This window comes from Hyaena hyaena, unplaced genomic scaffold (assembly GCF_003009895.1).
Source record: "Hyaena hyaena isolate Hyena2069 unplaced genomic scaffold, ASM300989v1 scaffold_25, whole genome shotgun sequence".
Taxonomy (NCBI): Eukaryota; Metazoa; Chordata; class Mammalia; order Carnivora; family Hyaenidae; genus Hyaena; species Hyaena hyaena.
In genome coordinates this window covers 1,859,206-1,884,942 of record NW_024080657.1, presented here as the reverse complement: position 1 = coordinate 1,884,942, position 25,737 = coordinate 1,859,206, and the positions used below count along the sequence as shown (strand labels likewise).

General features: G+C 52.1%; 1 protein-coding gene across 1 annotated transcript in view; it reads right to left on the bottom strand.

The window, feature by feature from the left end:
- Nucleotides 1–497: 497 nt before the first annotated feature.
- The window catches only part of CTNNBL1 (catenin beta like 1), a 162,568-nt gene continuing 137,328 nt past the window's right edge, over nt 498–25,737 (bottom strand). The window contains exons 14-16 of the mRNA XM_039227069.1: nt 10,663–10,800; nt 10,348–10,420; nt 498–690 (exon numbers count right to left, since the gene is read on the bottom strand). Coding sequence (XP_039083000.1) covers nt 602–690; nt 10,348–10,420; nt 10,663–10,800 — 300 coding nt within the window. The 3' untranslated portion in view covers nt 498–601. The remainder of the gene's footprint in view (nt 691–10,347; nt 10,421–10,662; nt 10,801–25,737) is intronic.

Here is a 25,737-nt window from a genome sequence, read left to right as displayed (position 1 = left end):
CGGGCACCAGCTGGGTACAACTGTCCCTACCATGCGCTGAGGAAGGCACAGCCGTGTCTGGGCGGCCGTTGGCTCCCAGCAGCGGTGCCGAGCCACATGGGAACTCAGGCCACGCCTGCCTGTGGTTCCGGCATCCTGCGGTGGCCCAGGGGACGTTGGCTCAGGTGCCCTCCCCCAGTGACGCTGCTGCAGGGGCTGTGCTCCCCGAGGCTGGCCCCCTGTGCCCCTGGCCTGCCGCTACCATGGACTCTGCAGGGCCGGCAGCCCGAGCGGTCACGGTCCACGCGCCCCCCCCCCTTCCCGGCTATAGACGGGCGGCCACTTTATGCTGATCCGCTTTGTCCCTGATCTGTTCTCCGAGCCTCAGTTTCCCCACTGGCAGAGGGAGGCGGACCACCGACCTTCCTCGGATATGACCCGTGACAGCAGCTGGGAAAGTGCCGGATGCTGGGAGGGGCGCAAGGAGCCGCTCTGCTACAAAGAACGCCAGCCGGGGGTACCAAAACTAGCTTTAATTCGTCCAAAAGTCACATGGAGCTGTGTAAAAACTTTCCGGGGGGAGGCCCAGAGAGAGTCCGTGCCGCCCGAGGCCTCGGGGTCTCTAGAAATTCTCCAGCAAGCCCAGGATGCGCTTTTGCTCGTTCTCCCGGAACTCCGGGCTCCGGCCGTCGCCGATGTTGTCCGCGTACTCTGCAGGGAGAAAGGCAGCGTCAGGCACAGACCTGAGATGTGCCCGCCGTTGTGGCTGGGCCCCTCTGCACCCCTCCCTAAATCCCAGCTCCTGCCGAGGCCCATGCTCTTCGAATGCCTCTGATAAGCCCCCCGGAGGGCGCCGTGGCCAAACTCCTGGGTCCTGCATTCGAGGTGACCGGCGAACAGGGCCCAGCCCACTTCTGCTGACTCAGAGTCCTCCTGCCACGCCCCTTCCTCACTCACTGTGGTCACAGTGTGGGCAGCGGAGGCCTGCTGTGGGCAGGGCCCTGGGCAGCAGCGGCACCACGCAGGAACCTGTTAGAAATGCGGATCTGGGGCCCTCACCAAGACCTGCTTATTAGCCTCCGCAGTCGTTTGAACAAGCCTTCCAGGCAATGATAATGCACACTGAGTCTGAGAACCGCTATCTGACGCAATGGGGATAAAGTAGTGATCCAAATACACGAAAATCTCTGCTCTCTAGTGGGGGAAACAGCCCACAAGTAAGTACAGAGACAGGGTGAAGGCCTCACGGATTCGATGGGAGCCTGAAGCAAATTCGTGTCGTGTCCGGGAGGGAGCGAGCGGAGGGACCAGCGAAGAGGCTCTGAGCGGGGAGCTGGCCGGGCCCGGTGTGGAGGGGGCGGGGGCGCGGAGGTCCGCGTGGCTGGAGCTTGGCGCCAGGACAGGAAGGGGTGGGCACACTTCCCCGTGACCAGAGCCATGGGGGGGCTCTAAGCGCAGGAGGGACAGCTCGCTCCAGCTGCCGTGCGGGAGAGGCCCTGAAGGGCACAAGGGCCGAAAGGGAGAGGTGATCTGATGGTGGCTGGGGCCAAGAACGTCACAGGGGGTGAGAGGTCTTCAGAGTTTACGTGCATTCTGAAGCTGGTCCAGCAGGATTTAGACAGGCTGGAAGTGGGGTGCTAGGGACAGATGCAGACACTCCCGTCAGCAAGGAGTATGACAGGGTAGAGGAGGTGACAGTGAGCCGGCGCTCCCCCAAGGCCGAGGAGGGCGGGTGCTGCAAGGAGGGGGGGGGAGTGTTCAGGTAAGTGGACCTACCCTGCCTCGGGGGTAGGATGGGTGTGGGGGGAAAAGGGCCAGCGCTGGGGAGGGCCCGCCCCTAGGGGAGGAGGAGGAGGGTACCAGGATGACAGTGAGGACCGATGTCCAGAGAACACAATCAGAGTGTCAGGGCATGCCACCACGCGATCCACTTACCCTGTGACCCCAGCACAATGCTTATAACCCCAGCTCTCTATGTCATGTTCAAAAGTATCACCTCAAATTACAGTCACCCTGGTTTTAGGAGGAGGGGGTATGAGGCAGAAGGGCTGTAGAACTTATGGGCTTCCTGCAGTGACCCCCAGGAGCAGGGACACAGGACGTGGAGGAAGGGAGGACAGGGACCTTCCTGCCCACAGTCCCACGGAGGGGAGACGGGTGTGACGTCACGGGCTGGGCTCGAACCCGTCTCCGGCTCACCGTTCTAAGTGACCTTGGGGGGTGTCCGCTGAAAATGTATGGAAGGTACTTGGCACATGACAGATATTCAAGGCATACTAGTTTCCTCCCAGAGCCTCCCTTGCTCTGGCCAGCAAGGTCACACGGGGAGACCCCACGCACCCCTGCAGGCCCATCTTAAGAGCCATCTCCTGTGCGGAGCCTGCCTGGTCATCTCTTCCTCCGGCTCCTGTCCTCAGGCCCGGGTCCCCATCACAGGCCTGCCTTCTAGACTGTCCTGCACTTGCGCTCCTCTCCCTCTACACGGGGAGTTTCAGGAAGGCAGGGGCACGTATCTTACTTTTAGCTAAACAGCCGGCAGAGTCGGCCGTCGGGGTGGTGTGGGGGACCGGCTCTCAGAGCAGGTGGACCATGGGGACCGCCTGCGTCCCTGCCCTGCTCTCTGCTCCCCAGACCGGGCAGTTTCAGGAGGAACAGACAACTCTGGGCAGGAGGCTTTTACATAATAAAACATCTGCTGATCCAAATCAGACAAAGACTGGGGAGAGAGAAGAGAGTGTGCAACCCCCACCCTCACCGTGCTGGGGAATAATTCTGCTCCTGCCACTTCTTCATTTTTCCTCCTTCCCCTTTATTACTTTGGACATGTGCCGGAAAACGGGATTTGGGATTCAGACATGTGCCAGCTGTGTGTCTCCCCCTGGAAATCATCCTCTTCCGTTAGATGCATCCATCACCTCCACCAGCAAATGGTTGTGATGCCTTCTATTAAGGCCTCTTAAAGAGAGGGCTGCGGCGGTGGGAGAGCAGGGTCTGGGCTGCGGAGACGGCTATGAGGCTTTACACAAATGCTATCTCTTACTCACGTGTGAATGATCTAGTCGCTGCCCCAGGAGAGAGAGAAATGACCATTACAGCATTTAATACCCCCAGAGGCATGGTCTGGAAGCAAGAGTCTTAATGGATTGAACTAACACTTTGCTCTCCTAATGTATTCTCAGACCCAGGAGGGAGGGAAGCAGAGAAACAGTCTGCTCCTTTGGGGCAGTGATTTTCCGAGTCAAGCCAGCTTCCTGTAGGGACCTAATCTCTTTCCAGAGACCCACAAGGCAGAGGAAACCAAAGTCTGTGTCAAGCCCCTTGCTGAACCACCTCTGCCAGGCCTTGGAAAACACAAGCACGCACCCGCCGGCCAGACTCCTGTCGCCTGTCACTCTGTGGAGGAGGAGGAAACCATCGGCCTAGCTGTTCTCTGGGAACGGCGCAGGTGCAACGTGTCTCCCACCCTGGGTGTGCTGGGCAATCCCACAAGGGAGAGAACGCCAGGTCTGTTTGCAGACGAGGAAACAGGCTTGTTAGAGAACTGGAACAACGGGCTCAAGTTGGGGCCAGTGGAGAGGCTGAAATTCAACCCAAAATGTGTGTGAGAAGGCGCCCGAGAGAGCCAGTGGATGGGGGGAGCCAGTCCCCGAAGCGGCACCCCCTTACCTAGGCAAAGTCCCACCCTGCCCAGTCCCCATCCTTTGGGGGAAGACTGCTCTGTGCGTGCTCCAAAGCGGTATAGCCCCCTCCCGGGCTCCGGGCTACAAAGTCCTCCTAAGGGTGAGACTCTAGACGCCGTGTCCTGTGGGAAAAGGGCCTCAGTGGCCCCAGATGCGGAGCAGGTCAGAATGTCAAAGCGCAGAGCTCTCAGAAACGTAGGACAACTCTGAAGGGCAGGTGACTGGCCAAGGTCCCACAGCAAGCCAGCCACACAGAGCGAGGCCCTGAGCCAGTTCTGCCGAGGCCCTCGTGTTCCTCCGCCACCATCGGCAGCCGGCACGAGCGGTGCCCTGTGCCCTCGCCCTCCACCCCTTACCCCTGCTCAGCCTGTTTCCAGAGGAGAATCCTATTTGGAGCAAATCTGGGTGGTGGCAGCTACCTCTGGTTATTATAGCTGCCGCAGCAGTTTATAAATATTGAACAGATTCCTCCCAGAGGTCTCTGGAAAGAGTTCTCTTTGGTGTGTGTGTGTGTGTTCTCTTTGGTGTGTGTGTGTGTGTGTGTGTCTGTCTAAGAGGGTAAGAGAGAGTTTGGGAAAAAGAGAGATGCTAGATGGAGGGGGAACCAGGAGTGGGGGAAGAATGGGCAAGAAGAAGGCGAGTCGGGCTGGGGAGAGTGAGAAAGAGGGTGCACACATCAACTTCCTTCACTACTTCCCCAGCACTTTCAAATGCTCTTATAATAAAGGCTTTGATGGAGCTCAAAAACAGGCAGCAGTGCTGAACGCATAAATATTAAAGCAAACTTTAGACAGCAGGTTTACTATTCAGACATGGAATACAAGCTGTTCTGTTTATGTTAAGAGGGAGAGGGAGGGGCCTGGGCTGGCGGATGGGGAGAACTGTCTTCAGGACAGGGACCTGGGCCGCACTCACAAGCCTGGGTCAGGCCCCTGAAGCCTAAGCTTTAACCGCTCATCTTTTAAAAAGTGCAGGAGGAAGAGGGAGAGGGGGAGAAGGACACCTGTATTTTCACACTGAAAACTCTGGATGACGCAGACATAACCACAGACTAGGACCTGGGAAAGGAAAATCCAGGTCTAACAGATTCCTTAATGACAAGGATGAACTTGGAAGGTCTAATGGTATACTTCCCTAGGGGAAGAACAGGGACATCAGGGATTTCATTAAAATGAGACCCATTTAAAGGAGAAGGAAACATACCTTTTGCTTCTCACGCTAACAGGGGTCATAGGGTTGGAACAGGCCCCCCTCCAGCCCTGAGGAGCTGGCTGTGGGTACTGATCTATCACCTTTCCTGCCTGCCCCTGAGTCTGGGCTGCTGTGAGCTCCGGGTCAAAGGATTAAGGCCAAGGACGTCGGAAGGGAGGAGCCTCTGTTTGCTGAGTACATACTCTGTCCCAGGTGCCTGACTGTAGTTCAACTTCAGCCTTCCTGAGGGACAACGCTCACATCAGGTTTGTATTTTACAGAGAGGAAGCTAAGCCCCAAACGTATTAACTGCTAACTTACCCAGACTGACACAGACACACACAGTTGTGCTGGTGGTCTGGGAGGCTCAGATCAGATCTACTTATTACTGGACAAGCTCACACACTGATCACAGCAGTAAAGGTAGCTGACGTTTATCAGGCACGTATCACACGCCAGTCGCGCATCAGCGTGCGCGTATGGAACCTCCCGATTCTCACAGAACCTTTTGAGGCGGGTTATCTCCATCTCACAGACGAAGGACTACGGCTTAGAGAAGATAAGTAGCTACCGAAGGTCAAAGGCAGGCCTCTCGCCAGGATTCTGTCCTGCCTCCAAACACCTAGTGGTCATGGTAGCCATGACCTGGTACGAGTCACACACACATCAACATGTCATCAAAAGAGAAATCATGTCAGCTTCTGCAGCTTCGAAATCGCAGAGGCAATGCTCGGGTTACCGAGAGCCCCAAATCAATATAGAGATACATGTTATGAGTTTCTAGAGGAGATTTCAAGCCATAAAGAATAAAAGCAAAGCAAAGGACCAGCAGCCAATTTCTGAAAGCATTTTGGAGTCTTTGGCTCAGTCCTTCTGCCACCAACATTAGAGTTCTGAGTCAGGAACCCTCTGTCTCCTCGGCACAAGAGCCAGCAGCCGCGTGGTCTTCCGGGAACTGTCACCAGTGACTCAGGCACTGAAGAGACCGGCCCGCCGCTTCACAGCTACCCTTGGCACAAGGATTTATACTAGAGAGTATTCCCAGGTTTCGGTTCCTAGGCTGCATCCAAGGAGATGACCACGCAATGAGGGACGCCCACATCTGCCTACAGAGGTCCTGCGCATGCTTCCGGAAGCCACCTTCTTGGCGGATCAGCTTCATGGAGACAGAAAGTACCCGGGTGGCTGCCAGGGACTGGGGGAAGGAGAGCAGGGGGAGTGAGGGTTTAATGGGCACAGGGTTTCAGTTCTGCAAGATGAAAATGAATTTTGTGGGCAGACGGTGGTGATGGCTAATGGTAAATCTGATGTGTATTTTACCAGCAGCAGCAGCAGCAGCACCACCACCACCACACACACAAAAAGTACCTCCTCTGTGCAGCCTCCCTGGATCTTTAAGCTCCTTTTAATCTGCAGCAGAATTAACGAGCACGGACATCATTCTGCTATGTGTACTGATTAGCTTCTTCACCTATGATGGGAAGGGCCCAGTGTCTCGTTCATTTTAGATTTTAGGAGCCCCCCCCCCCCAGGGCCCTGTGTGGCCTAGCAGGTGCTCTATAAGGGCAGCCGCCCTAAAGTTTCTTTCTTAAAAGATGGTAAGACTGTACCGGGCAATCAACAACGTTAGAGGTTTCCTTTCTGTCAGAGGGAAGACCGACTGGGTATATAGTTTTGAGTTTCGATCCAGTTTCCAACATCACTACCAACTCGGGTAATGTCTCTCGCCCTCCGTAAGTCTTGTTTTTCCCGTCTGTAAAACGGGGACTGTAATCCTGCTTCCCAGGGCTGTTGTGAGAACCAGAGAAGATACGTGGAAAGCCCGGCACACAGGAGCACAGAGGATGCGCTTCGGGCCGAGCACTCTGCCTACGGTGGTCCTGGATTTCTAGAACAGCACAAAGAAGCTGGAAGAACGACCTCAGCGCACATCCCCAAGAGGCATTAACTGAGCCCTTGCCCCGCACCAGTCACGGGCCAGGCGCAAAACAAGAGGCAGGAGATGGGTACTGCCCGTGCGGAGCCTGTGGTGTGGCCTGCCCTGCCTCCGCAAGGAGACTGTCGTCTCCCACGTGGGCACCACGGTGCTCAGGCCCCGAGCCGCTGTCAGCTCCAGGCAAGGCTGGACCTCGGGAGCGCCGGGTAAGCAGTCTGCAGAAAGAGGGACTTTAATGAGCCATCAATTATTCGCAGCTCTCTTGGCACCCCCAATAGGAAAGGAGGGAGGAAAATCCGTGAGAAAGGGGACTGAGATACAAGGGGAAAAGGCCCCTGCTGGGCTTGCCTCATCAGCGTTTTCCTGAGACCTCAAGGGATACATCAGCTGTCATCCTGCCAGGAAAACTTAGGAAATATGTGGGCCATAAAATCAAAGAAAAAGCTTGCATCTAATTAGTATGTTAAAAAAAAAAAAAAGGAAGCAACTCAAACTGAAAAACAAAATTAAAATCAAAGAGGACAGACTGATGAGCTGGTTTTCTTTATGAGGCTTTGTTTTTTCAAACCTTTTGATGGAATGAAGGGTGGAGGGAGAAGGGGGAGAGAGTGGAGGCCTTTAAGGGAGGGCCTGAGCAGAGCCTCGCTGCCACTCCTGGGGTGACTCAGCTCCACCACCCAAACCGCAGGCAGGAGGGCTTCCTAAAGGAGGGAACGAGCCAGGGCGGGCCTGCGGGTGGGAGTGGGTCGAGAATCCTTTATTATATCCTTAACCTTCCATCTGGGGAGAATCGGGATTTGATTTTTTCAAGTGGTCAGTGTCCCGTGAGAGCCTCTTTGCCCTGGGCAGGGGTGCCCTACGAATCCCCTCTAGTTTCCTTACACAAGCCACCATGTCCTGTCTTAGCCCCGGGCCTCTGCTTTCCCTGCCTGGGATGTGCCTTTCCCTCTAGGACACAGTCCCAGTCCTGGGGAGGAGCCTGTCCCTCCTCCGGGACGCCCTGCTGAGGCCTGTGACTCTAGACTGCTCCTTACCACTCGTCAGTGCACTGCTGGCAACTTCAACTAGCACTTATCACACTGTAATTAGTTTCGAGCCGCTCTCCCCACCAGACTGTGAACGCCTCGAAGATGCGGCTCTTGCTTCCTCTTCTTCGCACCTCCAGTCCTGAATGCAGAGCCCGGCACCCAGCAAGGCCAGCGGAGTAGCCGTCGGGGCGTGTTTCATGTAGCTGGGATCGTGGCTGGGCACTCATGCATCCACGGTCCCCCAGATACTGTAACTTCCGTGAGGGCAGGCGTGTGACACCTCGGCGTGGTACCTGACACTGTGCTTAGCCCTGAGGAGGGTGTTGGCCAGCGGTGGCCACATGCAACGTGCACGGGGGTAGGGCTGAATCTGACGGTGTGTGAGATACTCACCGGGTGCCCCTTTTGCGCCCGGCACTGCTCCGGGTGCTGAGGAGGCACGGTGAATAAGCCAGCCAACGTCCCTTCGTCACAGAGCTTACATTGTAACGTAGGAGACAACACAAAGCGAGTAAACAAATACATAAATAAAAACAATTACAGACTGTGATAAGGGCTAGGAAGGAAATAAACTGGGCGCTCTGACGGGAAGGAACAGATGGGGAAGACGGTGCGGGCTCAGGATGGCGTGTGGAGGCGGCGCTGCCGGATTTACTGCCCACCGGCTGGGCTGGGCCCTGGAAGGGGGGGCCGAGGCCTGGCCGGGGCTCTGGCGGAAGAAAGCAACCAAGGAGACGACCGAGGGTGGCGGAAGCGAACGGGGCGTCTGTGGCCACCGCCGCTTGAGGCCCTGGGGGGCTGCACCCGAGGCCGAGGGAGAAGGAGGCCGGCTCACGACAGCTGGACACTCTGGATAACCTAAGGTACACGTCTTAGGGTTTCTCAAAGAAAAACATCCACCTACTACGTGTCAGTACCCATTAAAAACAGCTTTTCCTCCTCAGAAGATCACTGTTTTGATTACAGGGCTGGAGGTGCGGGGAGAAGCCTGCATGCAGGAGAGGAGAGCTGAGAGTAATAAAAAGTTCTAATTGAACAAGTGGGCGTTCAAAGTAAATGCCATTTAAAAGCTGGAGCTGCAAATCACCACAGCTACACCTTAGGGAGGAGGCGGCGTGACATGCCGAGCAGTAACTCATGCGAACGAGACACGGAGAAGGAGCACCGTGTGCCACTGTGGAGGGCAAGGTGCTGGGCGCCGTTCACGAGCGGCTTCCCGTTCCCTCTGTCTCTGGGAGAGAAACTAATAGATTCCAATACCCCAAACTCTCCATCTGTGAAGCGGACAGGAGGGATGTACCCCTCCCGCGGGGCGGCCGTGCTAAACATGGGGTTTCCAGCTCCCGCATCTGAGTTGTGCTTGTCTTAGCCTCCAAGACCCAGCTCGACGCCACTTTCACACGATTTCCGTAGGATTTTGGCTGTGCCTCACTTATAATGACAGTGACAATTATCATCATCGTATTTCATAATAGTTATGATAGCTAACATTTACAGAGGACTTATTAAGGGTCAGACATTTTCAATCTATCATCTTTTTTAATCTTCTCACCCATCCTATGAGGTCACAGAGCAATTGGGTATCTCGCCTGAGGTAACCCAGTAAGGAACAGAGCCAGGATTCAGTTCCGGGAGCCGGATCCTGGAGACCATGGCTTCTAACTTCTCTTCCCTTTATTACATGTACCATTTATCTTCACATTTCATCTCCCACCTATAATGGGACTTATAAGCCACTTACTTACAGGCGAACCCTTTGAGTAAATCTGGCCTAATCCCTTACCTTGGAAATGGGCAGACCGTGGGCCAGAGCGGGGAGTAAAAACCTGCCCGCAGCTACCAGTCTCTCCGGGCTTTCTCTGAACTCTGTCGTTATCAGTACCGCGAAGGTCAATATGGGCCTCTACTGCTGTGTGTGTAAGTCTGTGCTAAGTGGCCCACGGGCGCAGCTGCACCAGAGTCGAGTTCAGGTACCCTGTGATTGAGAGCCTGCTCACCAGTGGAGGCCTAGGGGCCACTCCATCTGAGTAAGGTCCCAAAGGTGGAACGGCATTTGAGTGACTCCCTGGGACAGGTGAGGGAAGGAGGGACGCTCGCCTGACAGAGCACTATCTGAGTGCCAGCCACTAGACCGGACGCTGTCAGGTGGTAGCTCCTGAACCTTCGCAGAATCTATTCTACGTCATTCGCACAGCTGGGGGAAGGCAGAGCTAAGGCTCTTTCTGCCCCACCACAGTGCCTAAGACTCACATCCTTCCATCTTGCCTAATTCCAGGCATTTCCCGTTACTTCCCTGTGTTGTCTCTTGTTTGTTAAGTGTCTTTGAAATTCTGAACGGAAGGGCCAGAGGCACAGGATCCCCAGGCTAGTCTTCGGGATCCTGACAAAGACGACCGGGACACACAGTGAACACGGTGACACACCTGAAGTGCAGAGAAGCCGTGCACCGAAGTCCAGGGACCCCGACAGACACTCGAGAAGTAAGCTTTGCCTAGTTCTGATGGAGCCCCTCACACAGCAGCACCCAACTCACCCTTGATGATGTGCCTGACGATCTTGATGGAGCTCCCTCGCATGTTCAGGATCTGGTGGACCCTCTGGCGAATCTAGGAGGAAGGGGGAGAGGGGAGAGGAAGGAGAAGCACCGTTTGTCCCGGCAGACCCTGGCACACATCGTGGAGAAAGCACGCACCTCACTGCCACCCCTAAAGAAGAGCCCCCCCCCCCACCTCCCCCCCAGATACAGGGAGTCAAGGAGAGTGAATGGGCTCCTTTCTCAGAGTGTCTGCCTGGGGAGGGGCCCAGGAGGGAGGCAGGCTCGGCCGGCCTGGGCAGGCAGCCCTCCTACCTGGGGCACGCTGGCATTGCAGATCTCCGCCATGATGTAGCAGATGTGCTGAAGGACAAAGAGCCCCGCGTCCAAGCGCCGGAGGTAGAACTCATCCTCCGTGTCGTTGTCTATGATCTCTCCACGCCGGACCATGTCCTGGAAACGGAGGGGTGTTTGGGAATAACAGCTGGACAGTGAGCAGGGGAGACAGCAGGCTTCTCGTCTGCCCATGACACACGAAAGAACAGTGGTAACAACACCAACAACAGACCATTCTGCCTCGGATGTCTCCTCCCCCTCCCATCATATCCTAAAGTACCCTTCGTATATTTTCATTTTTAATGGACTGGAGGCCCAGGGAGGCAGATTAAAGCCCATTTTCTTCTGTGCAATGAGTCAAGGCCAAAATGATCTCATCCACATATTCAACCTAAAAAAAAAAGCTGATAGGGACACAAATCTCAGCTATTTATCTGCTTCCACTCCTTCTATACTTTGTGGTTCCGGCCTCCACAGATCCCTTCTAGAAGGCGTACAGAACTCTCTTTCCCTTCCCAGTCGGGTGAAGCTGGGGAGGGGCGGCCCCTTCTCCACGGCTCCGTCCCGCTACGTTGGTGAGACCGACGCCACAGGCACCCACCTCACACGCACGTCCCTCTGGACTCACGCTGTAGCAAAGTGCTGCCCGGCTTCGGCTCCGCTCACGAGCCGACACTCCCCCAGGCCGAGCCCCGACAAGCAGCAGGGGTCTCTTTCCTCAACCACTGCAACCGCAGACCTACCAGATTCGCTGGCCCCAAATCTATTCCTCTCCAGTGGGGTTTTCTTCTTTTTTGAACAGCTTTACTGAGATACAATCATAATCCATACAATCTGCCCATTAAAAGTGTACAATCTGATGGCTTTTAGTATATTCAGAGCCGTGCGACCGTCACGATTGCTGTGGGACATTTGCATCACCACTGCCCCGAAGCTCCCCAGCTGGTGGATTATTAATGCCTCCATCAACAGAGCTCCTCTCCCCACCTCGGGGCCTTCGCTGTCTTCCTTCCTTGGGATTCCAGGGTATCTCTGAGGCCAGCACTGCTTTCCTGCTCCCTCTACCACAAAGCCTTTCCGGACTACCGGTGGCCTTGCCACTGCTCCTCTCCGAAGGCCCTGAGAGCACCCCGACACGCCTCTCCCCGAAACGACCTCTTCCCGCACGTCATGCTCGCACTGATTTCCGCCGTCACCTCCCTCTGTTGAGAACTTCCATCTGCAGCTCCCTCCCTTCGTGAACTCTATGAACTCTGGTAAAGCAGGGACTGAATTCTGTCTCCATGTCCCCGCTCAGTAAACATACGCGCGGCGAACGAGAGGGAAAAGACATCTGTTTTGGGCTGTCAGCTCTCAGGAGTGAGAAGTGGGTGAGGGACGCGTTCTGCGCGACTGGCAGGCTGGCCTGAGAAGACAGGTGCTTGATACATGCTTCTGATGGCAACAATCCATTTCCTAATTCCGACAGTAGTTTTATGGCCATAGTTCCCCCTGACAACTCGGGCTCCTGTCACTGATAGAAGCCCTTGGGACCCTGCTTTCCACTCTCCCAAACTTGAAGGACTTACCACTTGGTTATCAATCTCCAACAAGAACCCTTCAGAGACTGTTTAGACGCAGATAATGCACTCCTTTATTTGCCCGAGGGGCCGGCCTTTAGCAACGCGAGGCTACTTTTCATCTCGCTCCCAAAGGCCTCTGTCTGAGGCAGAGGCGGGCTACGCTGTCTGGCAAATCACCACCACTAATTCCTAGCTTCATTTAGTAGCAAATTCCTTGGTAATCTGGTAATGGTGTTAATGTTCACGAGGTAGTCACGGAGCACTGGACTGATGTCCGAGGAGTTTAAAAATAGAAGGGTCTCTTTAGCTTCTCATTTACTCATAATCATAACTCCCTGCTCCAGAACGCCTAAGTGTTCAGCAGCTGGGGGCACAGGAAGCAAAATTACTCCTGACTTCCACTCATGCAAAAAGCATTTGCTGCTAATACTTTACATTTCTGTAATGCTGTAGAGTTTAAAGTGTTATTATATATGTGGCCCTTACTACCAAATTTAAAGAGAGCAGGGAAGGGATTATTAATCCCACTGTACAAATTAGAATCCAAGGCACACAGAGGTTAAGTTAGTTGCTCGTAATTACATAATTACCAGTTACTGGAATATGGACCCCCTGGGGACAGGAATCCTGTCTGATTCACCTCTGAGGTAGAGATGATTAACATAACGCCAAGTGATCAGATCCCAGCGCAGCTAAGCGCCCAGTGGCAAGGACGCCATTCTAAGCATTAGGCAGAAGAATAAAAATGGAGGTAAAGGGGAGGCCCTGGTCAGCTGTCTGGGGAGGTCACAGAGGCACAGGAAATGACCAGAAAGAAAAGGCACACGTTGCACCCTCAAGTTAAAAAGAATTATAAGTGGTGGGTGCCGATCAGGGTTAAGATGGGAGGGCTTCTGGGAAGAAGTGACTTCTGGGTAAGGTTTTAAGGTTCATGAGAGAGACAGCAGAATGAAGTCCCGAAGGATGACAGCCGGAGGATGATAGCCTTCGGGTGTCTGAGGCCTCAAGCTGTTCACGCTCTCTACCCCCCACCCCGCCCCGGGACGACCCGGCCTGCCCTCCACTTTCTGGCCTCCTCACCTTTGTAACGTTGGTACTTTGCCCACCCCAGTCTCTATCATAATATAAAGTCTAAAATGTGATATTCCTTTTAAAACTTTTCTTGAGATCTTTGAAAACTTCTCAAAGTTTTCCAACTTGAAAAGTTTTCCAACTAGATACTCGGATTTTTTCAGTCCATAAAAACCCCCACAACTTGGATTTATATCTCTTTTATGGCACCTCCCGTGACCTGCCTTGAACAGTATGTCAGATGGGTGCCTCTTTCCCGTATAGGTTCCTTGAAAGCAAGAGGTGCGTTTTACTCTTCTGTGGATCCTAGAAAGCACCTTGCATGGCATTTTGGGCATCGTGGGCTCTTAGAAAGGATGTATCAAACAGGGTTGAAAGAAATGCAGGTAAAAGCTCAGTGCTATTTAATGAGCCATGTGTGCTAAGATTCTCACAGATAGGGAGATGGGGGAAACACCAGGAAGTGGTGAGGGCCGGGACCTTGGAGGGCCAGCTGGTGGGAGGCCTGAGTGCTGGCCAGAGAGGCGGGACACAACGGGCCGGAGGCCATACTGCGCGGGGAAAATGTAATGAGGATGTGACAGACTCGCTGGCTTAGAGCCCTGAGAGGCAAGCAGAGCACATGGCTGAGAAGCCAGGTATCAGCCTGTGTGAGGAGTAGATCAGACGGAGGAGAGGAGAGGAGAGGTGGTGAAACTTTTGGAGGTTTGCAAACATGGAAACTGGAAGTGGAACACTTTTCATCCATCCACCTGATGAGGATTTCCCGAACCCCGGCGTATGGGCCAGGCGGCATACGGTGTGCTGGGCGCGGCAAAGATAAATAAAACGGTCTACATAATCAAGGAGATTATAGCCTAACGATACTGGCAAATAAGAACACATCATCAATTTTTAAAAACGCAGTAACGGCTATTATCATGGACCTCTCAAGTTGTGCTGAGGGCTGTGGGAACCCAGAAGAAGGACACGCTATGTCTAGTCTGTGGGGACCGAAGCCTTCAAAGGAGATGTGCACTTGAGGCAGCTTCTGAAGGTGCCTGACAGGCTGGGAAGGCTATTCTGAGGAGGAGGAGGAACAGCACGGATCAAGGCACAGAAAAGTAAACTGGGCGAGGGTGAGAGAGCAACGGCGGAGCGTCCAGACCACTGAAGGAAAGGTTAGAAAGGACTGAAGGAGTGTGGTTCTTTGCTTAGTAGGTCCTAGCTATCAGCAGACGGTATTATTTTTCATTGATTGCTATGTACGAGGCATCACGTGAGGCAGTCTGAATAAAACCACGGCTGCCACGGTCTCTCCACCGAGGACGAGCAGCCAGTGTTTACCGAGGGCTTCTTACGTGCCAGACAGAGGTCTAGGTGCTTTCAAATTTCTTTGCTTCTCACAGATGCTGGGAGGCAGGGCTCACTACCCCCATCAGAGATGAGGACACGGCCGAGCCACTTCCCCAAGGCCAGCGGGTGGCAGAACTGGGATTCAAACCCACGTCTGTGTTCTTTTCATATGGCCGTGTTTGTGTGGGTACAGATTTCTGAGTTGTCTGAGAGAACAAAGGAAGATGCTGACTAAGAGTGGGAGAAAGCCTCAAGAATGGAACTCGGCAAAATGAAGTTTCTTCAGTTAGGTCTGAGGAGCCCTGGTGATTTCTCCTTCTGCATGCTCTCCCCCACAATCTGATCTTCTTTTAACCGGTTAAGGCAGGTACATACTGCACCTTCCCGTTTCTCTAAATATTGTCATCCAGAAAGGATGGACCCAGGAGAGCAATGCCGAACTCCATTTTCCCCTTTTTCCTTAGAACTTCAAGCCTCTGACAACGTTCAATTCAACATGCTACTTTTAGATATACGGCCAGATGATTTGAAAGTGAAAATTTCAAATGTAGATCTGAGATAGGACGTTAGCTCATCTCCAAGAAAGGCATCACCATTGCTGCGCTGAACATGCACAAAGATGAAACAGAGATTGGCTTCTAAGACGAAGTCTCTGCCCTGACAGTTTTAGAAGCATCATAGAAACCGGCCGGCGGAGAAGGTGACTGCTGTCAGGATAGCACCTTATCTAGCCTGTTACAACTCTGTGGCGGGTAGTATTTACTGCTGAACGGATTCTGAGGTGCCGAGCGCGAATGTGCACTCTGTGTTCAAAGGGAAATAAAAGGAGGAGGAGGATTATGTACCATTCTGAGGGAAAATAAGAAAGTTTGGGTACAGTTCTTTTAGGGATGTCATCTTTAGTCTGTTTTAAGAAGTAGGATCATATACCACCTTAATTGTAAATGGATTCATGAATTTCTGCCTCTGTTTCTGGGATCTTAAGACATGAGATTAAAAAAATCGGATGCGGAGATAAGGAAGTAGAACTACCCTCTGAAAGACCTCGGGGTATCTGAGCCTCTAAGACAGCTGCCGGTATAACACGGCTCGTGACCCTGTGGCCAGGAGTCAGCCTCTGAAGTCATGTGAAAGTAATGTTAGGGATGAAGAAAAACATCATCACGAGCTTCTCTTCACCTTATTAATTCCCTCATAGAAGGCTCTGGAAGAAACGAAGGAGTCTGATTTAGAACACTCTGATGAGTGTGTACTCATAGCTACATGAGTAGCACACTTGCTTCACTACCTAGCAGTAGGGAGGGAATGACTTATGCCCAAATGACCAGTAAGACAAGCTTCAAAGTCAACTAGACAAAGAAAAGGGGGAAGCCAGCTGGCCCATGCAGAGATGAATCCTGCCGCTCCACATCCTTAGCACATGGGTACTAAACTTAGTGCAGGGGTACAACAGGCCACATATACCTCATTCTAAAAAAGATACCCAACCTCCCTTGCCTTCTTTCCCTTTTAAGAGACCCTCTGACATTAATTATAAGAAGGATTTAATTAGACACTGGGACTTCTCTGAATTATGATGCATAAATTATACAAACAGGTTCTTCTGCCAAAGCAGGACAGAGTGCTGTACAAAGGAGATCAGATCCTGCTAATGCTAATTTACCAGTATCCTAATACAAGTCATCTAACTTCGTGCCTCAGCTTCTTGGCCTGGAAATGAGAAGCCTGTGCCGGATCAGGGAGGGAAACAGGTTTATTCAGAGCGCCCCCACTAGCTCACTGCAATGGCTATCAAGTACCACCCGGAAGAGGGCTGTGAGGCCAACTGGAGCCTGTGGGGGAAGAACACTGAGATCAGTTAGCTATGCCTGTGCAGACTGCAGGATGGGGAGAGGCAGGGGGCCTCAATGCTGGCTGCCCTGATCTGGTCCTCTGGAAGGTTCCTTTTAGCTTTGATAACTCGGGGCAAATCTTGGAGTGAGCCACCTCCACATCCAGATGTGACAGATTTTTGCCTGTATCTGGGTACATATGTGGACGGACTGAAGTGCTGACTGACGGTGTTCTCAGACAGTCAGAAGAGCCACTGTAAGGAACGCCTCAAGCAGGGGACGTGAGCCGTCACTCTGACAGGACACAATGGTCAGCACTGACAATCAGCTGATCCTCTCATGATAAATGAAACTTCCCTGTGACAAAGAGACGAGCCCTGGATCTGCTGTTACATGAGGCCATTCTAAAACCATCTGGACATGTAAATCGAGTGCTTTTCCAATGGCAACATGATTAACAGGGATTAAAGAGAAATTCTGAAAATCCACGAACTTCCTTCAGTATTGTAAACATATCTTACTTTAAAAACTTTCAGGGGCACCTGTGTGGCTCAGTGACACATCTGAGTCTTGATTTCGGCTCAGGTCATGATCTCACGGTTCGGTTTGTGAGTTCGAGCGCCATGTCGGGTTCCCCACCTACACTGTGGAGCCTGCTGAGGATTCTCTCTCCCTCTTTCTCTGCCCCTCCCCTGCTTGCACTGTCTCTTTTTCAAAAAAAAAAATTTTTCAGAGTGAAAATCTATTGGTACATTAAACTGTATCTGAAATGAGGCAGAGAGTTAAAATTTCAAGGACGTCTCTCACAAATTCATTCATTCAACTCTCACCTCTGAGGAGAGAGAAGGTGACTGTCTTCTTTGTGAAGCAATGACAACTCAACGTCCACAGACGCGCTTTTTACTTTTGAAAGCCGGGTATCTTCATTAACCTCACTTGCTGTTTGTGCCCTGTGTCAGGTACACACATTTCAAATATCATTTTCAGATTTCACAGATGGAGAAATTGAGACAGACGTCAAATGACTGTCACTGAGTTTCGGTTAAAGACTCTGGTGAAACGTGATTTCCTCATCCAAGACTTTCTTCTATCTGTCCTATCCCTCTGGTGAGAGATGGGATGCAACGAATGGATGATGACAAGGGCAACATTTCCCGAGGATTTACTGTGTGCCAGGCACTGGGCTAAGCGCTCACGATTTCTTATCTTTTCCTCCCGAGCAAGCACCCCAGGAGGCAGGAACTTCGACTTTGTCTACCTTTCAGATGGGAAACAGAGGCTTAAGGAAGTGACAGATCTCCTAAGGCCACAAAGCTCATGGCTGAGTAGGAGCCTGAGACAGGATAAAACCCAGGTAAGTTTGGCTCCAAGCCTGTGATTACTTTTGGAGCTCAAGTTAGGAAAAAGTCTTTGTTTTATAGACCTTTTCCAGTATTAGCATATGAACAAATAGATAGGATTTTTTTTCTTGATGCCTTATCTAGGGCCTAAAGCAAACCTGCAGCATTAAATAGAAGGTTGTCTGGTTTCCTGGACTTGTCTTGTCCTTGTAAATTGAAGAAACTTAAAAAAAAAAAAAAAAAAAAAAGAGGGCAGGGGTGGGGTGGGGGAGGGGGCGGCAGGAAGAATTTATAGTTAGGCTGGCAAATTCTACATGCAGTTTGGGAGAGGTGGAAAAAAAGGAAAAGACACGCTGGAAGGTCTGGTGGTGTCCACTCCATGAGAGGCTGGAATAAAAACTTCGATGGTAATTCGGTGAATAGCGCATTAAGTAGAACAGATTGCGATTCACAGCAGCACAAGCCTGTTTGGGGGCTGCTAAAATAAACAGATTCATCTCCAAAGATACACAGGGAGGTGGTACGTGTGGTGTCAAGGTGCCATTTCTGCAGGGCTGCGTGTTGCTTCTCCCCTCCCCCGGCCACAGCCTCACTCTAAATGGTAATGTGTCGTCAGGAGCTCTACGAACCGAACCGCGGCCTTTCCTCATGCCTCCATCGCTCTCAGCAGGCAAGTCTCGAGCCTCCAAATGAGCATGTGAGTGCCATTTCTAATCTGCCCCTGACAGGCAGCGAGCTGCCCCTCACTGATGGAAGGAGACAGTCATAAAAGAAGCTGCTACGAAGCCAATAAGGATCCCTTGTCTTAATAAGAGGGGACGTGACTCAGAGCCCCGACGGGTCACAGTTACCACCGGCAGTCATGGGCAAGAACAGACCCACCATTTAGAAAAGGCCCATTTCTTTGTTTCTTAAGAAGCAAGTGGGGGGACGGGGGGGGGGGCGCCTGGGTGGCTCAGTAGGTTAAGCGTCTGACTTTGGCTCAGGTCACGATCTCATGGTTCGTGGGTTCGAGCCCCGCGTCGGGCTCTGTGCTGACAGCTAGCTCAGAGCCTGGAGCCTGTTTCAGATTCTGTGTCTCCCTCTGTCCCTGACCCTCCCCTGCTCACGCTGTCTCTCTCTCTCTCAGAAATAAATAAAACATTAAAAAAAAAAAAAAAGAAGCAGCAGCAGCAGCAAGGGGGGAGTTTAAGTATGAGAGAGATGGGTAAATGCAGATGTGTGGTGGGGGGAGAGGGGGTGGTGCACACACACCGGCAAATAAAACCCACAGAACTCTAAGAGCTTCTGAAATAGAGCAGCCTGTTAGAGAAGGAACGTAGACACTGCCAGTCATTATTAGCCAAGGAAACCGAGGCTGGAGAATTAATACAAGGTGTCTTATTTTTTGGTTTTTATTTTGGAGAACTGGAACTACCTGACAGCAGCTCTGATAAGAATCCAAGGATCTCGGGCCAGAGCTCTGCCCACGCAGGAGAAATGGACCATGTGTAAGGCCAGTCCTAGCATAGACGCATGGGACCAGGTTCTACAAACAATCTCATCAACCTTCACAACGACCCTCTGGGTAAAGGTACCACGAAAATTAAAACACGCATAGGGCAAGCCATTTCCCAAAACACAGAGCGTGTGTGTGGCTAAGCTGAGATTTAACCTTGGGCCATATGACTTCGGGATTCATGTTCCTTCCACGTTACCATGATGCCACCATGACGGGTGTGTCTTCAATTTCTAAATTTACTGAAAACGCAAAACAAAACAAAAAAACATTCAGGACTGCTCCTGTAATTTTGACAACTTACAAGCCAGCCATGAGTGAACAAGACCTCACCCCTGATAGCAGATACTAGAGCATAAGGCCAGAAAATAACAATCCTGTTGGGGGTGCTGAGAAGGTAAGAGCAGCCCCTGCTTGTGAGGACTTAGTTTCAGAGGGAGAGCGCGACAAGTACACAGGCCAAAAACACTTACGATAACAGCTACCACTTACGGCGTCCTTCCTCGTGCCAGAAACTATTCTAAGTATATGTTGGTTTATTTTGTCTTCCCTGCAAACCTTCAAGGTAGGTGTGATTATTCTCCTCCTTTTCCTGATGAGGAAGGTGAAGCAGAGTCAAGATGTGGGTCTATGCAGGGCAGGCTGCAGAGTGCGGGGGTTAGGGGGAGGGTCCTCGGGGTGGCGAGGGCAGGGGCGGCTTTCTGCAGGAGCCGGCCAGCAACTTGAAGCAGCGTGCCTGGCACACGGTACACACTCAACATGGATTTACTGCCTGGCTTTTCTGCCAAAGCTCTTAGGGACACGGAGGACTTTGCCAGCTGCGGGAAGGGGTGAGGGGAGGATGGCAGGGAGAGGTATTCCAGGCAAACAGCAGAAGGCTCACGGAAGCAAAGGTTCCGTGGGCACGAGTGGTATGGAAGGGTTTCTGCACACATCCTTAGGGAAGGAGCGGTGAGGGCTGCAGCTGGGGTGCCAGGCGGCACCCAAACGGGAAAGCCCGGCAGGGCCCGGAACAGTGCAGAGCGTAGCCTGCAGGTAATGCAGAGCCAGCGTGAGCTGGGTTTGGGTAGGGGAGTGCCACAGTGTGTTGTAATTTTAGAAAAATCTCTGGTTACCGTGTAGGCAATGAACCAGAGAAGACAGACCCAGAGACAGAGCAACTGGTTAGTGAGGGGGGCGCAGCACTGAACCAAGAGGAACAGATGCTGGCTGCCCGAGTGTGCACAGCGCAGCGGTGGTGGGGACAGGGAAACACGAAGAGCCCGGACAGAGGTTGGAGGTAAAACTATGCCAGGTGGATGCGTGGTGGGAGGGGGAGAGGAAGGAGGAAGATGATGCCCAGGTTTCTGACCTGCTTATACTGGTGAGGGAGTGGCCCTGGCATGGCGAGGGAGAGATGATACATGGTTAGGGCCAGAGACCGGGCTTTGGACTCACCGAGCCACAAAGCCTACAGGGGATGTCCCGTGCGAGCGGCTATGAGAGTCTGCAGACACTTGGGGAGTCGCCAGGGCACGGCCTGGATCTTACCGGGCTTGCAGCAAGCCTGTGAGCATGGCAGGGGAGAGCCCACGAACCCACTGAAACAGGCGGTCAGGGAAGATGAGAAAAGCCGGAGCGCGCAAGCCGCACAGCAAGGTAAGTGGCAGCGGCACAGGACAAGAGCTGAGCTCCTCTGACTTGCCCTCTGGGGCAGGTAGAAGGGATGGCTGGTTGGGAAGGGGACAGGCGGGGGGCCGCGGGGGGTGAGCAGGCATACGGCTAAATCTGTGGGTATCTAAGGGAGAGGAAAAAGCACCAGGACACGCCCTCCACCACCAACACTGGCTTCAGCCGTGGTCTGGCAAATTCATGGACTGAGAAAGTTTGGGAACCACTGATTTGAACAACAGCTGAGAGGAACTCTCAGCAAGATTCTCCTTTATAAAAGCATGTCCCATGGGGTGCCTGGGTGGCTCAGTCGGTTAAGCATCTGACTTCGGCTCAGGTCACGATCTTGTGGTTCATGGGTTCAAGCCCTGCACTGGGCTCTGTGCTGACAGCCAGCTTAGAGTCTGGAGCCTGTTTCAGATTCTGTGTCTCCCTCTCTCTCTGACCCTCCTCTGCTCACACTGCTTCCCCCCCTCCTCAGAAATAAATAAAACATTAAACAAACAAACAAACAAACAAAAAAAAAAAAAGCAAAGCACGTCCTGGGAGCTTCCAGCACAGTCAGCATAAGAATCAATGGCGGTCTCCTACTTCTGTCTGCATCCTTGCCCAGTGCTGTAGGACCACGGGCCCCACGCATCCATTCCTGTGCTCTACCCACTTCTGTACAAATCTTTAAGTGAGTTTTAAATGCTAAAGAAATAGTCCAAGTCTGTTTCAGACACCAGGTCTTGTGGATACTGTTTCATTACAAGAAGTCCATCTTCCTCTTTTCAGGATAAAGCCTAGAATGATTTAACTGTGGCAAAATTGTAAGTCATTACGGTGCAAAGTATGTGGTGAGAACACTTTATTGAATAAACCTGCTGAGTATAATTTTCCCAGGAACTAAAAAAGGGAACCCTCTCTCCAAGGCTCTCCTCCCTCTTTTAAAATCCTTGCCAGTACCTATGTAATTATGTCTTCCTTCTGATGGTCAGAAGCCAGGCATCTGTACATTTAACCAATAGAAGCCAGAAGGAACCAACGAGAAGTCAAGACAACCTCCCAATACCAGGGCCCCTGGCATTTCCTGGGCTTTGTGTTGTTTGGGGAGTCGGGTGAAATCTGCTAAGACAAGCATCCTGCATATTTACAGATCACGGAGAACTGCTGCTCACCAGAAGAGTCGACGAATTACATGCCCTTTAAAAGTTCAGGTCAAACCTTGTAGCCAGGAGCCCCGAGGGCATATGTCCAGATACACTGCGGCCCTGGAATCAAACAGCCGCAGAACAGAATACGGAAGCAGTGTGCCACTGCGCCTGACGTGGAAGTCTTTGACAGTCACAGATCGCTGCAGGAATGGGATTCGAACGGAGTTTGTGTAGAATTACCAGGTTGTCCCATAGACCTTGTGGAACACTGCTACAGGTAGGCCACAGAGTCTACGTGATGTCCTTAGATACTTTTGATGATGGGGCTAATTATAAATGCTTATATATTTTTGTGAGAAAGAGAGAGACAGAGGGTGTGCAGTGGGGGAGGGGCAGAGGAGGAGGGACAGATGATCTCAAGTGGGCCCTGTGCAGGCACCAGAAAGCCCAACACGAGGCTTGAACTCATGAACCGTGAGATCATCCCCTGAGCTAAAGTCAGACACTCAACTGACTGAACCACCCAGGATGACAGGGCTGATTATAGAGCAAACAAAAATTAGGGTTAAAAAGGAGAGTCAAGAAAAAAAAAACAAAAACCCAAAGAACTAAGGAACAATGTAGAAAAACCCAGGACCCTCAACTTTCCTTCATAGCCAAGGACAAATGTTAATTTCATCTCATGAGCAACGGTCTTTATTTACTGCTTGTCGGTTACTATGTAAGTCCTGAGAATATGATGGACAAGAGAGATTACAACACCAGACACAGTAAACAGCTAACTTATGACAGGTTATGAATAGGCACTGGGGATGGGGGTGCTGCTTTTTGCACACGGCGATCACTGGAAACCTGTCTGGGGAGGTACATTTGGCTGAGACCTGAAGGAGGACGGCAGCACCGGCACCAGAAGAGCCAGGACATGGGGGAGACGCAAGCGCAAAGGCTGTAGGGCAGGAAGGAGGGCACAGGGGCAAGAGAGGACGTTAACGAAACAGGGAGCACCCAGATCATGCAGAATCCTGCAGCACGAGGGAAGTCAGAAAAGGTGAGTGCACGCAGGGCGGAGAGGGGTGCAAATGGGTCTTAAAGAGATAACGCAAGGTTCTCTGGCCGCCGGTTATGTGCCAACAACCTGTGAAACAGCTTTCAGCTTTCACCAAATCCTCCTTTTGTAATTCCCCTAAGTACACAGGTTGGGACACACACCTCAAAAAGAAACCAGCACCAAGGAAGACAATAAGGCAGGGAAGCTAAGCTACTGGTCCAGTCAGAAACGAGAAAGGAGCCGGGCTTCAAAGCCCATACTCCCACTTCTCATCCTTTGCTCTTGTGGTCTAACTTAGCACCCGCACTGGCTTCCCCTGCCCCTCCCTGGCTCCTGTTCCTCTAGTTGGACATGCCTGACACCTCTCTATCTTTTAAGGTGCAGCTCAAGTCTTGCCTCATGCATGTAACAGCTGAGGGAGCCCCTAGGTACAGCCGACTGCCCCCCAGCTCCCTGGGTGCCTCCAGATCTCACCAGGAGTGCCGCCCCCGGGCTCCTTCCTCCACCAGCACCTCTGAATCTCACCCCCCCCCCCCCCCCCCCCCCGCCCCAGCAGCTAGCCTGATGCCTTGCACAGGCAGGAGTCTGAGAAATATTTGCCAAATGACTGGATGCTCTCCAGTGAATCTTGGTCAACTGCAAACCATGGCCATGTGCACTGTGCCCAAGGAAGTCTGAAGTTTACAGCAAAGAAGGGGGCTCTGAGACACTATAAATGCCAATACCTGACCCCCCCAATACCTGGGTCAATACCTGACCCTGTTATCTAAGGTCTTTTTTGTTGCAGACTTGGTGAAGTGTGTGAGATATTTATTCATGACTGATCTCATAGTCAATGTCATCAAATGACTGAGAAATAAGCATTCAATTCGAGTCAACAAATATTTGCTGAGTTCCCAATGGGTGTAGGACATCCAAGTTTAATGGAGATGGGGTGGGGTGAGGCGACAAATTGTTTATGGCCTGAGAGAGAGGGCTGCATGCGGGAGAGGTGAAAAAGAGGTCATTTTGTCCCACGTCCCTGTACACCTGCGAGGCGGCTATATTGGCCAGGTCGGAGCTAGAGTGCTGGCAGAGGGCACAGCTCACATGCACATACCCGTCTCTCTGAGTGGTGCTGAGGCTGCTGAGCACTAATGGCCTGGGGATGTTTGCCAGTGCCCAGCAAAACAGCCTTGGCATCAAGGAGACAGATGTTTGTCGGGGAACGGCCGGGGCTCCGGTGCCCGTGGCAGGCACATGCTCTGTGCATGCCGGAGCAGGGCGGCTGCAGCGATTACTCTCCCTCACCATCGGTGCTAATCAATGTTATACCCTCTTCGATGCTGATAATAGATAATCTTGTGGGCAGCAGGCCAAGTTTCCTGACGGCCACATGCAAGCTGCTCCCCCTCATGCCCGACAGCTTACTTGGTCTCCGTCAGCAAAATGTCTATTCCAGCTTCCTCTTGAATGAAGCAGATGACGGTACCAACTCTGGTCTGTCAGGTGGCCTCCTTCCGGGACAGATGGCAAGGGGGATGCCCTCAGGAAAGGGACTGCTCACTAGCTTAAAAGCTGCACAAGAACTGAGAAGGCGGCTAGGAGCACCAAGTGTGTGTGTGTGTGTGTGTGTGTGTGTGTATAATCATAACATATATATTAACATATGTTATTATATACTATGTTATATATTATTATATACATATACAATGGAATACATATTCTTACAAACTTAGTAAGGTGCTCTACATACTTTATGCTTAGTGTTTATAATAACCCCAAAAAGAAGTGTTATTTCCATCTTACAGATGAGAAAACCAAAGTTTAGAGAGGTCAACTCATCTGTCTGAGGTCTCAGAGCCAGGGCATGGCAGAGCTGGAATTAAAATCCAGGCTCCCGTGACTCTGCACTCACCAACCTTTCCTCCAATGCTGCTGCTCCTCTGTACTAAGGATAGCTCGGTCACCGATCAGCCTCTCACTGTGCTTCTCCTCCGTCCCACTGCTAAAAATCGGCAGGGTCCCCACAAGATGTTCACTTGAACCTGAGGGACTCCTTTAAGCTGAGGAGGACCTGAGAAGTCACCTTTGCTGCTACCATGTTACAGCCAGGAACAGGCTACACGAAGCATGGTGATGAGCCCTGGCCAGGCAGGGACTGAGGAGGCGGTGCCTGCCTAAAACTCTAGCTCCCTAGACTCCCAGGTGCTCTTTCTATCCCGAAAGAGCAGATAACATGGGTCTTCAGCCAGAGCTGGGGTTCTGTGTCACGGCTGTGTCCCTCCAAAAGTCCAGGGAAATTTCAGTTTGTTTCCAATTATCATTCAGATGAATAGAAAGAAGACATCATTCTGGCATTTAAATGGTCACTAGGTGTCCATCCTGCACAAGTTACCATAAAGGGAAGAAAAGATGGAAAAGGTAACCTCAATCAAAGGACAAAATAAAGAGAGTGGGAGGGTGGGATGAAGGAACTGCGTGAGTAACACGCTGGCATCTGAAGTCCAGCCTCAGAACTCAGTCTAGGTCTGTTATCTTGCTGCAGTATCGGTGTATAAACGAAGAACGTCCCAGGCAGTCAATTCAATCAATCAACAAAC